Consider the following 17,496-nt stretch of genomic DNA (forward strand, 5'->3'; position numbering starts at 1 on the left):
ATTATGAAACATTTACTTAATACCTTCTATTTGCTATAAGATGGGCCTATAATATGACTAGATCATGGGCTGCACTGTCAAGAAAGAAAATCAATAAATCAGTAGAAGGAGTAAAGGAAGTAATTTATGGAAAAATAAGGGGAAAAAAGGAAGATTTCATTCCAAAAAAAAAATGTGAGTAGCAGCAGAGAATTGTGTATATGTATGACTTCTTCATAATGTAACCACTAGAGCTATTAGATTAGAGCTTTTGAGTTGGTATAGAGAAATATTGAAAAATAAGTTTATAAAACTAGGTAGAAGACAACTGTATAAATACTCAAATGCTAGGGGAAAAATCAGACTGGGTTTAACTGCATTAGTAAAATAGAAAAAAAAAAAAAAACTGAATAAAGAATTGCTATGCCAAACAACAGACAAACTAACAACAGCTAAAATTAATTGACTGCTTATTACGAGTCTACCATTTTATTAAGTAGTTAACATGGACTTCCTGGTGTCTCAGATGGTAAAGAATCTGCCTGCAATGCAGGAGACCTAGGTTTTTTACCTGGGGCAGGAAAATCCCCTGGAGAAGAGAATGGCTACTCACTTCAGTATTCCTCCCTGGAGAATCCCATAGAACAGAGGAGCTTGGCAGGCTACAGTCCATGGGGTTCCAAAGAGTCTGACATGACTGAGTGACTAACAACAACAAAATAGCACGGACTATTTCATTTAATTCAAGACAAACCCGTGAGATGAGTATTGATAAGTATCAAAATGTTCCAGATCAACAATTAAAATTTGAAGAGCTTAAATATTATCTTAAAAGTCAAAGAGGAAGGGAGTTGTAGACATGGTCTTGGAACAAAGGGTGCTTAAGTCTAATGGCTATGCTCTATTAACCACACCTAGGCTGCATTTCGGGGAAGGAAATGGCAACCCACTCCAGTATTCTTGCCTGGAGAATCCCAGGGATAGGGGAGCCTGGTGGGCTGCCACCTATGGGGTCTCATAGAGTCGGACATGACTGAAGTGACTTAGCAGCAGCAGCAGCAGCAGCAGCAGCAGCAGCAGGCTGCATTTCTGATCTCATTCATTATACACAGCAAGCAGAAACTGTGCTAAATTTTCCTCATTTTGTAGATGAAGTAACCAAAAATTAAATAGCTAAAATTTGTAATTCATTGCTCTAGAATCTAATGATAGTTTTACATATTTTTCAAGTCCATCTCTCTGATATTTAATATTAATAAGAATTTAATTATAGAGTCTTTTGAGAAAGAAAATCACATTTTTTTTACATATACACATGAAAAACACATTTTTAGAAGTATATTTAGAAAATTTAATTGGTTGTACTAAGCAAAATTATTTGGACAGGACATAATATATTTATCATAACTCCTCAATTATATTTTGCTATGAGTTCAGCTTCTTGACAGTGCTCCATTTACAAAAGCTGGCTCATTTATAGTTGTAAATTTCATTTAGAAATAGCTAAAATGATATATGAAGTAAAGTGGATCACACTGATGAAAATTGAACTATATTCCTAATTATATCTCAGTTCAGTTCAGTTCAGTTGCTCAGTGGTGTTCGACTCTTTGTGACCCCATGAATCGCAGCATGCCAGGCCTCCCTGTCCATCACCATCTCCCGGAGTTCCCTCAAACTCACGTCCATTGAGTCAGTGATGCCATCCAGCCATCTAATCCTCTGTCGTCCCCTCTTCCTCCTGCCCCCAATCCCTTCCAACATCAGAGTCTTTTCCAAAGAGTCAACACTTCACATGAGGTGGCCAAAGTATTGGAATTTCAGCTTTAGCATCATTCCTTCCAAAGAACACCCAGACCTGATCTCCTTTAGAATAGACTAGTTGGATCTCCTTGCAGTCCAAGGGACTCTCAAGAGTCTTCTCCAACACCACAGTTCAAAAGCATCAATTCTTTGGCAGTCAGCTTTCTTCACAGTCCAACTCTCACATCCATACATGAACACTGGAAAAACCATAGCCTTGACTAGACGGACCTTTGTTGGCAAAGTAATGTCTCTGCTTTTCAATATGCTATCTAGGTTAGTCATTTATCTACTTGATGGTTAAAATGACATGTATGTACCTGAAGGCCCTTGATTAAGGTCCCTGAAAAGTTACCTGCTTCATCATAAAGAGAGAAGAATTTTAGAGATTAAGAAACCTAAAAAAACAAAACAAAAACATAAAAGCAAGAGCGCAGGGGGAAAATATTGACACTTGTAATTGTGGTACTACTGGAAGAGTTTTGTTTTATTATTATTATTGGCTCACAGAAAGCTGTAAAACTGAAAAACAAAATCACTGAAGCAAAAGGTATGCAAAGATCTTGAAGAGTAAATAAAATAACAGAATTAAAAAGCAACAGTATCCTAACATACAAATATACATATATGTGAGTGTATTTCTGTGTGCTTGTCTCTGTGCTTAGTTGGTCAGTCATGTCCAACTCTTTGATACCCCATGGACTGTAGCATACTAGGTTCCTCTGTCCATGGGGCTTTTCAGGCACGAATATAGGAGTAGGTAGCCAGTCTCTTCTCCAGGGGATCTTCCCACCCAGAGATCAAACCTGGGTCTCCTCCATTGCAGGCAGATTCTTTATCCTCTGAGCCACCATGGAACTGACTGTGACTCAGATCATGAACTCCTTATTGCCAAACTGAGACATAAGATGAAGAAATTAGGGAAAATCAATTGATCATTCAGGTATGACCTAAATCAAATCATTTACGATTATACAGTGGAAGTGGCAAATAGACTCAAGGGATTAGATCTGATAGAGCACCTGAAGAACTATGGATGGAGGTTCATGACACTGTACAGGAGGCAGTGATCAAGGCCATCCTCAAGAAAAGCAAATGCAAAAGGGCAAAATGGTTGTCTGAGGAGGCCATACAGATAGCTAAGAAGAGAAGCCAAAAGCAAAAGAGAAAAGGAAAGATATACCCATTTGAATTCAGTGTTCCAAAGAATAGAAAGGAGAAATAAGAAAGCCTTCCTCAGTGATCAATGCAAAGAAATAGAGGAAAACAATAGAATGGGAAATACTAGAGATCTCTTTAAGAAAATTAGAGATATCAAATGAAAATATCATGCAACACTGGACACCATAAAGGACAGAAATTGCATGGACCTAAACAATACACTAGCAAATTTGGAAAACTCAGCAGTGGCCATAGGACTGGAAAAGGTCAGTTTCATTCCAATCCCAAAGAAAGGCAATGCCAAAGAATGCTCAAACTCCTGCACAATTGCACTCATCTCACACCTGTAAAGTTATGCTCAAAATTCTCCAAGCCAGGCTTCAGCAATACGTGAACCGTGGACTTCCTGATGTTCAAGCTGGTTTTAGAAAAGGCAGAGGAACAAGAGACCAAATTGCCAACATCTGCTGGATCATTGAAAAAGCAAGAGAGTTCCAGAAAAACATCTATTTCTGCTTTATTGACTATGCCAAAGCCTTTGACTGTGTGGATCACAACAAACTGTGGAAATTTCTGAAAGAGATGAGAATACCAGACCACCTGACCTGCATCTTGAGAAAGCTATATGCAGGTCAGGAAGCAACAGTTAGCACAGGACATGGAACAACAGACTAGTTCCAAATAGGAAAAGGAGTATGTCAAGGCTGTATAATGTCACCCTGCTTATTTAACTTCTATGTAGAGTACATCATGAGAAATGCTGGGCTGGAAGAAACACAAGCTGGAATCAAGACTGCCGGGAGAAATATCAATAACCTCAGATATGCAGATGACACCACCCTTATGGCAGAAAGTGAAGAGGAACTAAAAAGCCTCTTGATGAGAGTGAAAGAGGAGAGTGATAAAGTTGGCTTAAAGCTCAACATTCAGAAAACGAAGATCATGGTATCTGGTCCTATCACTTCACGGGAAATAGATGGGGAAACAGTGGAAACAATGTCAGACTTTATTTTTGGGGGCTCCAAAATCACTGCAGATGGTGATTTCAGCCATGAAATTAAAAGATACTCCTTGGAAGGAAAGTTATGACCAACCTAGATAGCATATTCAAAAGCAGAGACATTATTTTGCCAACAAAGGTCCATCTAGTCAAGGCTATGGTTTTTCCAGTGTTCATGTATGGATGTGAGAGTTGACCTGTGAAGAAAGCTGACTGCCAAAGAATTGATGCTTTTGAACTGTGGTGTTGGAGAAGACTCTTGAGAGTCCCTTGGACTGCAAGGAGATCCAACTAGTCTATTCTAAAGGAGATCAGCCCTGGGTGTTCTTTGGAAGGAATGGTGCTAAAGCTGAAACTCCAGTACTTTGGCCAACTCATGCGAAGAGTTGACCCATTGGAAAAGACTCTGATGCTGGGAGGGATTAGGGACAGGAGGAAAAGGGGACAACAGAGGATGAGATGGCTGGATGGCATCACTGACTCAATGGATGTGAGTTTGAGTGTACTCCGGGAGATGGTGATGGACAGGGAGGCCTGGCCTGCTGCAATTCATGGGGTCGCAAAGAGTCAGACACGACTGAGTGACCGAACTGAACTGAACTGAATAGAAGCAGAAGATATTAAGAAGAGGTGGCAAGAATACATAAAAGAACTACACAAAAATATTTTCATGTCCCAGATAATCACGATGGTTCAATCGACTACCTAGAGCTGCTGCTGCTGCTAAGTCGCTTCAGTTATGTCCGACTCTGTGTGACCCCATAGACAGAGGCCCACCAGATTCCCTCATCCCTCGGAATTTCCATGCAAGAACACTGGAGGGGGTTGCCATTTCCTTCTCCAATGCGTGAAAGTGAAAAGTGAAAGGGAAGTCATTCAGCCGTGTCCGACTCTTCGCGACCCCACGGACTGCAACCCACCAGGCTCCTCCATCCATGGGGTTTTCCAGGCAAGAGTACTGGAGTGGGGAGCCAAGACATCCTGGAATGTGAAACAAAGTTGTCCTTAGAAAGCATCACTATGAACAAAACCAATGGAGGTGATGGAATTCCAGTTTAAGTATTTCAAATCCTTAAAGATGTTGTTGTGAAATGCTGCACTCCCTATGCCAGAAAATTTGGAAAACTCAGCACTTGCCACAGGACTAGAAAAGGTTAGCTTTCTTTCAAATCCCAAAGAAAGGCAGTGCCAAAGAATGTTCAAACTACTGCACATTTACACTCACTTCACATGATAGCAAAGAGATGCTCAAAATTCTCCAAGCCAGGCTTCAACAGTACATGTACCAAGAACTTCCAGATGTTCAAGCTGGATTTACATAAAGCAGAGGAACCTGACATCAAATTGCCAATACCTGCTGGATCATCAAAAGAGCAAGAATGTTTCAGAAAAACATCTGATTATTTACTACACCAAAGCCTTTGACTGTGTGGATCACAACAAACTGTTTAAAATTCTTCAAGAGATGGGAATACCAGACCACCATACCTGCCTAGTGAGAAACCTGTATGCAGGTCAAGAAGCAACAGTTAGAACCGGACATGGAACAACAGACTGGTTCCAAATTGGGCAAGGAGTATGCCAAGGCTGTATATTGTCACCCTGCTTATTTAACTTATATGTAGGGTACATCATGTGAAATGCTGGGCTGGATGAAGCATAAGCAGGATGAAAGATTGCCAGGGGAAACACCAATAACCTCAGATGACACCACCGTTATGGCAGAAAGCAAAGAAGAACTAAAGACCCTCTTGATGAAAGTGAAAGAGGAGAGTGAAACAGTTAGCTTAAAAGTCAATACTCAGAAAACTAATATCATGACATCTGGTCCTGTCACTGCATGCCAAATAGATGGATAAACAGTGGAAACAATAAAAGTGAAAGTGAAGGTGAAGTCGCTCAGTCATGTCCCTATTCTTTGCAACCCTAGTGGAAACTGTGTCAGACTTTATTTTGGGGGGCTCCAAAATTATTGCAGATGGTGACTGAAGCCATGAAATCAAAAGATGTTTGCTCCTTGTAAGAAAAGCTATGACCAAATTAAATAGCATATTAAAAAGGAGACACATGCTTTGCTGACAAAGGTCTAGTCAAAGCTATGGTTTTTCCAGTAGTCATGTACAGATGTGAAAGTAGGACTATAAAGAAAGCTGAGTGCCAAAGAATTTATTCTTTTGCACTGTGGTGTTGGAAAAGACTCTTAAGAATCCCTTGGACTGCAAGGAGATCAAATCAGTCAATCCTCAAGGAAATCAGTCTTTAATATTCATTGGAAGGACCCATACTGAAGGTGAAATTCCAATACTTTGGCCACTTTATGTGAAGAACTGACTCATTGGAAAAGATCCTGATGCTGGAAAAGATTGAAGCCAGATGGAAAAGGGGACGGCAGAGGATAAGATGGTTGCATGGCATCACTGAGTCACTGGATGTGAATTTGAGCAAGTTCCTGGAGTTAGTGAAGGACAGGAAGCCAAGGTGCTGCAACCCAGGGGATGGTAAAAAGTCAGATACGACTGAGCGGCTGAACTGAACTGAGTCACCAAGAAGCATAATAAATACATACATGTATATCTCAACAGGAATTAATCTGAAGAGCAGAGAAAAGAATGATTGAACTAAAATGAACACAGGCAGAGTGAAAAGTAGGATAATACAGTGTCTGTCATATGTGCAATTATAGAAGGAAAGGAGATTTTGGCAGTAAACATAATTTGAAATAATGGCTTAGAACTTTACAAACATGATGAAATCATTAACTTACAAATACAAAAAGCTTGGCAATCTCAAGGTAGAACAAATATAATAACTGTAAGCAGAGTACATTCAATATTGAAAATATTATATTATTAAATTATCAAGATGGTAAAAAAAAAGGCATACATAAAAGAAAAAAAATAGTGCAAATGATAACTGACATTTTTGAGAAACACTGAATGCCAATGTACAGGATTGACAAGTCAATGAAAACATGAGTACATTAAACCCAAAATAAGTAGAATAAGAAGAAAAGAAAAAAATAGAAAATGATAGAATAAATTAATGAAGCCAATGTTTGGTACATTGAAAAGATCAACCATATTTTAAAAATCTATGAATTTGATAAAAGAAAAATACAAATTTTCAACATAGGCATTACTTCTGATTCCACAAATATTAAAAGAGCAATAAGATAATATTATGAACATTATGATCCAAACCCAACAAGCAATATGAAAAACTTCATTGAATAGCACAACCAACAAGGACTGGAAAATATTAATATGGCTGCATCTGTTAAAAATAATTTAATTTTATACAAAATTTTCTAATAAATATGCTATGTGTTAAGTGATTTCATAAATGAGTGATATTACACATTTAGGCAGGCAAATAATAGCAAATGTATACATCAATTCAAACTGCAAGGTCCAACTTAACAATTATATTTCAAAGTTAAGGAATACTAGAAAATTATTCAGGTCAATACCCAACATGAATATAACAGAAATATAATAGAAAAAAAAAGCTTATTAAAAAGTATTACCAACCAATTGTAGAGCATATAAAAAAAAAAAAATCATGTCCAATTGAGATCATAGTCATGGACTGCAACGTTGGTTGCATATGAAAATCTGTAATTCATAAATTAACTGCAGTTGTTACAAAATCACAAAATCAATTGAGACATCATAAAATCATCTCAGTATGTGCAAGAAAAACATTTGACAAAATGTATTATCCAATCCTTATAAAAATTATCAACAATCTATAGAGTGAGGCTCTTTATCTGACAAATATGTCTATGTAAAACATACAGTTAACATTAGACAATGATGAAATAGTGAATATTTTTAACAGCAAGACAAACAGGATACCCCCTTTGTTATTAAACACTATATCAGAGGGTCTAGCTAAGGCAATGAAATGAAATCAAAGGGTATAATATTAGAAAGGGATATAAAGATAACTTTATTTTCAGATAATAAAATTATTTAGATAGAAAATCCTAAGGAATCTGGGGGAATAACTGGAGATAATAAATGCATGAAGCACAAGCTGAAATCAAGGTTGCCAGGATAAATGGTAGTAAATTCAGATATGCAGATGACATCACCCTTAAGACAGAAAGTGAAGAGGAACTAAAGAGCCTCTTGATGAAGGTAAAAGAGGAGATTAAAAAAGCTGGCTTAAAACTAAACATTCAAAAACAGAAGAACTATACAAAAGAGATCTTAATGAACTAGATAACCTGAATGATGTGATCACTCATCCAGGGCCAGACATCCTGAGTGTGAAGCCAAGTGGATCTTAGGAAGAATCACTATGAACAAAGTTAGTAGAGGTGATGGAATTCCAGCAGAGCTATAGTAAATCCTAAAATATGATGCTGTTAAAATACTGCACTCAACATGCCAGTAAATTTGGAAAACTCAGCAGTGGTCACAGGACTGGAAAAGGTCAGTTTTCATTCCAATCCCAAAGAAAGGCAACGCCAAAGAATGTTCAAAGTACCACAAAATTTCATTTATTTCACACACTAGCAAAGTGATACTCAATATTTTCCAAGTTTGGCTACAATAGTACATGAACCGAGAACTTCCAGATGTTCAACCTGGATTTAGAAAAGACAGAGGAACCAGAGATCAAATCTCCAACATCCATTGGATCATAGGAAAAGCAAGACAGTTCCAGAAAACACATCTACTGCTTCATTGACAATGCTAAATTTTTTGACTTTGTGGATCACAGCAAACTTTGGAAAATTCTTAAAGAGTTTGGAACACCAGATCTTACCTGACTCCTGAGAAAGCTGTACACAGGTCAAGAATCAACAGTTAGAACTGGACATGGAACAATGAACTAGCTCAAAATTGGGAAAGGAGTACATCAAGGCTGTATATTGTCATCCCTCTTATTTAACTTATATGCAGAGTACATCATGTGAAATGCCAGGCCGGATGAAGCAAAAGCTGGAATCAAGATTGCCAAGAGAAATACCAATTATCTCAGTAAGCAGATGACACCATCCTTACAGAAGAAAGTGAAGAGCAACTGAGGAGCCTCTTGATGAAAGTGAAAGAGGAGAGTGAAAAAGCTGGCTTAAAACTCAGCATTAAAAAAGACTAAGATCATGGCATCTGGTCCCATCACTTCATGGAAAATAGATGGAGGAACAATGGAAAGAGTGACAGTGTTTTCTTAGACTCCAAAATCTTTGCATATGGTGACTGCAGCCATGAAACCAAAAGAGGTTTGTTCCTTGGAAGAAAAACTCTGACCAAAAAAAAAAGAAAAGAAAAGAAAAACTCTGACCAACCTAGAACATATTAAAAATCAGAAACATTACTTTGCTTACAAAGGTCCATTTGATCAAAGGTATGTGTTTTGCAGTAGTCATTTATGGAATGAGAGTTGGATCATAAAGAAAGATGAGCACCAAAGGACTGATGTTTTTGAACTGCCATATTGGAGAATACTCTAAAGAGTACCTTGGAATGAGAGATCAAGCCAGTTAATCCTAAAGGAAATCAGTCCTGAATATTCACTGGAAGGACTGATGCTGAAGTTGAAGTTCCAATATTTTGGCCACTTGATTGGAAGAGATGACTCATTAGAAATATCCCTGATGCTGGAAAGATTAAAGATGGGGACTATAGAGGAAGAGATGGTTGGATGGCATCACTGACTCAATGGACATGAGTTTGAGCATTTCTGGGAGATGTTGAAGGACAGAGAAGCCTGGCTTGCTGCAGTGCATGGGGTTGCAAATAGTCAGACAGGCCTGAGCAACTGAACAACAACAACATGTTTCAGAAGTTTAACCAAATTTATGCTTATTGAGAGGTATGCTTACCCTTTTATTTGTAATCAATTTATACTTGCATTTTTTAACACAAAAATTAAAAAAAAGTCATGATCATCCTGATATCACATAATTATTAATAATTAACACTCATTAAATGAATAATATATACCACATACTTAGTTAACACACAAATTATCCTGAGACAATTTTCAGTGGAATGAGGAGCTCCTGTATGCATTGTTTGGCCAATCAGTCAAAAGGGAATTTATCTCAATGGAAGGACACCAAAAAAAAAACAAAACAGTAAGACAAAGAAGCTTCATCAGGCTGGAGTGGGGTAGCAAAGGAAAGTCTTTGGGTTAGCAACTGGATACAGAACCTTTAGTTATTTTAGTATTATATTATTGTGGATTATGCTGTGCTTAGAAGAACATGTCATCATCAGTGCCAATAATGATCACAGTGATTAGAGAATTAAAAAAAAAGTTACTACACAGTAAGGTTTTACAATGTAAATAGCAATCCAAATTACATAAAAGCCTTTCTAGTCAACAACTCAGAAAATAATAAGCATCATTAAGAGTGTAACTTGTCCAACTATTTGCCATAACTTTACCTCTCAGTTGTATGAATACTAAGCCATAGAGTTGATTGTGCCTGTAATGTGCCTATTGGGTCAAGTAACATGATTATTTATCTACTATACTGAACAAATTACACTTACGAGAGTAGGGCTAGTTCAATTCTCTCCTTGGCAGGGAGTTAGAGACAGGGTGGAATGGACTGAGATTAGTTTTCCAGCCTTTATCAGAATTAAGTTGCAAAATAGGATTAAAGTTCAATTTTGAAAATGAAAATAATTATATCTGATTTACCTCCTGCTAGCTTTCCTTTAAATGGACAAAATATTATTCTCATTCTACCCACTGGTAGAGATTTTGAAAATGAGGTAATTTTCTTTACCTTGGAAAATGTTCTGCCTCCCTCTGCTTGAAACTTCTAATGAAATGTTCTTAGTAATCTTCACTAATCAGATTGGTTATCTCTTAGAATGATACCTGTGGTTATCATGTCCTGAAAAATAATTATTTTTCCAGTGAAATGCCATGGCTTCCAAAAATTATTAATCTCGGCTATACAGATCACAGCATGGCTTCCAAACAAACCTTCTTGAATCCCGAATCTAAAACTATTATTTGCAGCTGTAACTTAATCCTAAACCAAGACTGAGAGCTTATTCTCTGACAATCACTTGTTCCGACATCAAACAACTTTTGAAAAGTTTTGAAAATCAGGAACTGACCATAAGAATTTTAATACTTCCATTATTTAATAATGATACTTATTAGTTTTTTTTAGATAAACATTATGAAGTTATAAAATCAGGGAAAATAATTTTATAATAGATAAATATAAATCTTGTATAACATTTTCAAACTGAGAAAAGCAGAATTACAATGAAGAGTACATCTCATTTAATTTCACATTGAATTTTTACTTCTTAATTTCATTTTTATAATGTTTGAAGTTATATAGTTTTACCTCATGGCTAATTATTATTTTCATACTCTTTCACAATATTGAGGTGTCTTAAAAATCACGATTTTTTTTTCAAAAGTCTCACTAGTTTTAAAATAGGATTGTACTTATTTCTTTGCTGTCTTGATTTAAAATTGCATTAGATTTAAATGATTAAACTGCTCCCCTCATCATAGCTATAATATTCTAAAATATATTAACTCCAAAATTTTCAGTCTTCAGTGAAACTTAAGAGCAGTGAAATTTTGACACAAAGGATAATTTCTGTAATGCATGCATGCATGCTAAGTTGCTTCAGTTTAGTTCAGTTCAGTCGCTCAGTCGTGTCTGACTCTGCAACCCCATGAATTGCAGCACGCCAGGCCTCACTGTCCGTCACCAACTCCTGGAGTTCACCCAAACTCATGCGCATCAAGTCCGGGATGCCATCCAGCCATCTCATCCTCTGTCATCCCCTTCTCCTCCTGCCCCCATTCCCTTCCAGCTTCAGAGTCTTTTCCAGTGAGTCAACTCTTCACATGAGGTGGCCAAAGTATTGGAGTTTCAACCTCAGCATCAGTCCTTCAAATGAACACCCAGGACTGGTCTCCTTTAGGATGAACTGGTTGGGTCTCCTTGCAGTCCAAGGGACTCTCAAGAGTCTTCTCCAACACCACAGTTCAAAAGCATCAATTCTTCAGCGCTCAGCTTTCTTCATAGTCCAACTCTGACATCCACACATGACCACTGGAAAAACCATAGCCTTGACTAGACAGACGTCTGTTTTTGAATATGCTATCTAGGTTGGTCATAACTTTCCTTCCAAGGAGTAAGCATCTTTTAATTTCAGTCATGTCAAATTCTTTGCAATCCTATGGACTGTACCCCACTAGACTCTTCTGTCCAGGGGATTCTTCAGACAAGAATACTGCAGTGGATTATCATGCCCTCCTGCAGCGAATCTTCCTAAACTAGGGATCAAACTTGAGTCTCATGTCTTGTGCATTGGTAGACTGGTTCTTTACCATTAGAACAACTTGGGACACCAATTTATGTAATAAGAATTGATTCATAAGTCATTGGAAATATAAAATTTATAACTTTTAATATAACTCTTTGGAACACTATAATCTCATTTTTTGTAAATTCTGCATCATATATCAAATAATATGTTTTAATATGCAAAGATAAAAAAGAGTATATGTTTACACATAAAAGATTATACAAAGTCCCAAAAGACTTTTGAAGAAATTCATTAGGAATGCATGTATAAATGAAAAGAGAGGTGGATGGATAGATAGATACATATGTGCATGCATAACACATACATTATAACTATTAAAAGGGTGATATTTTCTGTACATTTTTGGCTAAGACTAGAAGTCACTGAATAATACAAAATATTCCAAAATGTTATGGTTATTAGGTCTTCTAAGAGAGTCACAGGTCATTTTGGCCATAATAACACAATGTTCATTGAGTATCATCATCATTGCACAGTAGCTCAGTCATATCCAGCACTCTGTGACCCCATGAACTGCAGCATGCCGGGCTTCCCTGTCCTTCCCCATGAGCTTTCTCAAACCAATGTCCATTGAATCAGTGATGCCATCCAACTATCTCGGGCTCTGTCATCCCCTTCTACTCCTGTCTTCAATCATTTCCAGCATCAGAGTCTTTTCTAATGAGTAGGCTCTTCCAATCAGATGGCCAAAGTATTTGAGCTTCAACTTCAGCATCAGTCTTTTCAATGAACATTCAGGATTGATTTTCATTAGAATTGACTGGTTTGATCTCCTTGTAGTCCAAGGAACTCTCAAGAGTCCTTTCCAACCCTACAGTTCAAAAACATCAGTTCTTCAGCACTCATTCATCATTGTGGACCAACTCTCACAAACGTGTATGAATACTGGAAAACCCATAGCTTTGACTAGATGGACATTTGTTGGCAAAGTAATGTCTCTGATTTGCTGTCTAGTTTTGTCATTTTCTCCCAAGGAGCAAACATCTTCTAATTTCATGGCTGCATCAGCAGTGATTTTGGAGATGGAGAAAATTAAGTCCAACACTGTTTCCATTGTTTCCCCATCTATTTGCTATGAAGTAATGGGACCAGATGACATGATCTTAATTTTTTTGAATGTTGAGTTTTAAGCCAGATTTTTCGCTCCCCTCTTTCACCTTCATCAAGAGGTTCTTTAGTTGCTATACAGCCTTGACAAATACCTTTCCAATTTGGCATTAGTCTGTTGTTCCAGGTCTGGTTCTAACTGTTGCTTCTTGACCTGCATACAGATTTCTCAGGAGACAGAAAAGTGAAAGTGAAAGTCGATCACTCATATCTGACTTTTTGCAACCCTGTGGACGATACAGTCCATGGAATTCTCCAGGGCAGAATATTGGAGTGGGTAGCTGTTCTCTTCTCCAGGGCATCATCCCAACTCAGTGATTAAGCCCAGGCCTCCTGAATTGTAGGCAGATTCTTTACCAACTGAGGCACCAGGGAAGCCCAAGAATACTAGAGTGAGTAGAGTATCCATTCTCCGGCAGATCTTCCCTACCCAGAAATCAAACTGGGGTCTCCTGAGTTGCAGGCAGATTCTTTACCAGCTAAACTACAAGGAAAGCCCATCTCTTTCCCATCCCTTTAATATTTTCCACAGTTTGTTGTGATTCACACAGTCAAAGGCTTTCGTGTAGTGAATGAAGCAGAAGTAGATTTTTTTGTTTGTTTGATTTTTTGGAATTCTCTTCTTTTTTCTATGATCAAATGGATGTTGGCAATTTGATCTCTGGTTCCTCTGCCTTTTATAAATCTCCATTGAACATCTAGATGTTCTTGGTTTACATACTGTTGAAGCCTAGCTTAGAGAATTTTGAGCATTACTCTGCTAGCAGGTAAGATGAGTGCAATTGTGCATTAGTTTGATCATTTTTTGACATAGCCTTTCATTGCAATTGGAATGAAAACTGACTTTTTCCAGTCCTGGGTCGACTGCTGAGTTTTCCAACTTTGCTGGCATATTGAGTGCAGCACTTTCACAGCATCATCTTTTCGGACTTGAAATAGCTCAACTGGAATTCCATCACCTCCACTAGCTTTGTTCATAGTGATGCTTCCTAAGGCCCACTGGACTTCACACTCCAAAATGTCTGGTTCTAGTTGACTGATCACATCATCGTGGTTATCTGGGTCATTAAGATTTTCTTTCTTTTTTTATATATAGTTTTCTGCATATTCTTGCCACCTCTCCTTAATATCTTCTGCTTCTGCTAGGTTCATGCCATTTCTTTCCTTTATTGAGCACATCTTTGCATGAAATGTTCTCCTGGTATCTCTAATTTTCTTCAAGAGATCTCTAGTCTTTCCCATTCTATTGTTTTCCTCTATTTCTTTGTATTGATCACTGAGGAAGGCTTTCTTATCTCTCCTTTCTATTTTTTGGAACTCTGCATTCAGATGGGTATATCTTCCCTTTTGTCCTTTGCCTTTCACTTCTCTTCTTTTCTCAGCTATTTGTAAGGTCTCTTCAGACAACCATTTTGCCTTTTTGCACTTATTTTTTTGGGTGATGGTTTTTATCACACCTCCTGTACAATGTTACAAACCTCTGTCAATAGTCTTTCAGGAACTCTTTCTGTCAGATCTAATCCCTTGATCTCTTTGTCATTAATACTGTAAAATCATAAGGGATTTGATTTAGGTTATATCTGAATGGCCTATTGGGTTTCCCTAATTTCTTTAATTTAAGTCTGAATTTTTCAATAAGCGTACATGATCTGAGCCACAATCAACTCCTGGTCTTGTTTTTGCTGACTCTGTAGATTGTCTGTTTTCGGATGCAAAGAAAATAACCAATTTGATTTCAATGTAGACCATCTGGTGATGTCCATGTGTAGAGTCATTTCTTGTATTGTTGGAAGGACAACACAAAACTCTTTTGGCCTTTGCCTGCTTCATTTTGTACTCCAAGGCCAAACTTGCCTGTTACTCCTGGTATCTCTTGACTTCCTACTTTTGCATGCCAGTCCCCTATGATGAAATGGACTTCTTTTTTTTATATTAGTTCTAGAAGGTCTTGTAAGTCATCATAGAATCGTTCAACTTCAGCATCTTTGGCATTAGTGGTCGGGACATAGACGTGGATTACTGTGATATTGAATGTTGTGCCTTGGAAACAGATAGAGATCATTCTGTCATTTTAGAGATTGCACCCAAGTACTGCGTTTCAGACTCTTATGTAGGTGATGAGGACTATTCCATTTCTTCTAAGGGATTCTTGCCCACAGTAGTAGATATAATGGTCATCTGAGTTAAATTCACCCATTCCCATCCACTTTAGTTGACTCATTCCTGAAATGTTGATGTCCACTCTTGCCATCTCCTGCATGACCACTTCCAATTTATCTTGCTTCATTGACCTAACATTCCAGATTCCCATGCAACATTGTTCTTTACACCACTGGACTATATTTTCACCACCAGACACATCCTCAACTGTGTGTTGTTTCTGCTTGGCTCAGCCTCTTCATTCCCTCTGGAGCTATTTCTCAGCTCTTCTCCAGTAGTTTATTGGGCACATACCAACCTGAGAAATTCATCTCTCAGTGTCATATATTTTTGCCTTTTCATACTATTCTTGGGGTTCTCAAGGCAAGAATGCTGCAGTGGTTTGACATTCTCTTCACCAGTGCACCAGGTTTTGTCAGAACTGTCCACCATGATGTGTCTATCTTGGGTGGCCCTACAAGGCATGGCTCATAATTTCACTTAGTTAGCCAAGTCTGTGGGCTATATTGTTTCTGAGATATAAGTTTTCCCAAGTTATCAAATGACCATTTGTCCTGTATTTTTCTGACTAAATACTATTATTCACATTTGCATTTAAGTAAACAATTGTGCTTCATAAATCTCTACTTTGTATTTTAAATTCAGTCATGGCCTTTTATAGGATACCTAAATAGTATTTAACTTACCATGAGGAGAAACTTGAAAGTTAACTAGTGATAACTACATGTCTTTACTCAGTGCAAATAATCTGGGTCAGTGGAACCTCAGGAAATTATGGGTTATGTGTATATGTTTTACATGAAAGACAAACTGAGGCCAAACATTCCAGTCATGGAGTTTGTAGAGAATCTATATATCCTTGCTATAGAGGATGGTATAAAGGGGTTGGTAAATTACAGCTGTAAGCCAAATATGGTCTTCCACCTATTTTTGAAAATAAAATTTTATTGAAAATAATAAAATCAATTTATTTACATACTGCCTATGGATGATTTCACCTTGCAATAGCAGAATTGAGTTACTGTGATAATACCACATGTCTCAGAATATATAAAATATTTACTATCTTATTCATTACAGAAAAAAAACGTTTGCAATCTCCAGGTCTAAGTATACAGTGATTTGTTTATTTTATGGTTTTCTGATGTTTATTTCTTATTTTACAATAAATAATTTAAATGAAGTAGTATACATTTTTCATAAAAAGCATGCTTCAAATTTATTTCCCTTTAAATTTGGTAATGAGTTTACTATGTCACTGTAATGATTCACCACTGAGAATAGTGACATCACTGACTACATGAAGCCAGAAGACACATGCTTGCTTAAGAAGTATCAGCATCTATTTAGATGTTAGGGATTATTTTTAAAAATCCCCTTACACTGATGAATTGGGTTCAGATGCAGGAGATATTCTTATATAACACTCTGTGAGGCATGAGTTTTCATTTAGGTCAAATGACTATGCCAAAATTATTTTCCTCATTTTCTATTGCAAATTTGTCTGTACACACAAAAATTAAAGTGATTATTATAAATGTTTTGGCTCAGTAAACAGAATAAATAGGTACAAATTTAAAAGGTAGAAGACAGTACCCTTAAATCAGAGATTTCAAATAGATAATCAGTTCATTTCAATTATAGTTTGATTTTTTCCTTTCATTTTATTGAGTTAAAATAAAGTTTTATAAATTTATTCTGTTGAAGGCAAGCAATCTGACAACGTTAAGAATGCTCTTGAAAATTCACTAAAAATATTCAAAGAAAAAGTTATGTGTGCTGTGCTAAAAATTATATATATCTTTAAATTTATCATGAATATATATTGTTTGATCAAGTTGAGAAAAGGATGGAAAAGATATGTAGTTGGAATTTATTGTGATTCATTCGTAATTCATATTTTAAAAGCAAACCAGATGTGATGTTCACATAAGTAGAATATAATGTATAGTCGAA

The 17,496-nt window shown here is 37.0% G+C and overlaps 1 protein-coding gene across 1 annotated transcript in view; it reads right to left on the reverse strand.

Annotated features, from left to right (window-relative positions):
* EYS (eyes shut homolog) overlaps positions 1-17,496 on the reverse strand; it is a 183,665-nt gene that overhangs the window by 146,931 nt on the left and 19,238 nt on the right. Inside the window, 1 exon segment of the mRNA XM_070796607.1 lies at positions 2,010-2,013. Coding sequence (XP_070652708.1) covers positions 2,010-2,013 — 4 coding nt within the window.

This window comes from Bos indicus, chromosome 9 (assembly GCF_029378745.1).
Source record: "Bos indicus isolate NIAB-ARS_2022 breed Sahiwal x Tharparkar chromosome 9, NIAB-ARS_B.indTharparkar_mat_pri_1.0, whole genome shotgun sequence".
NCBI lineage: Eukaryota > Metazoa > Chordata > Mammalia > Artiodactyla > Bovidae > Bos > Bos indicus.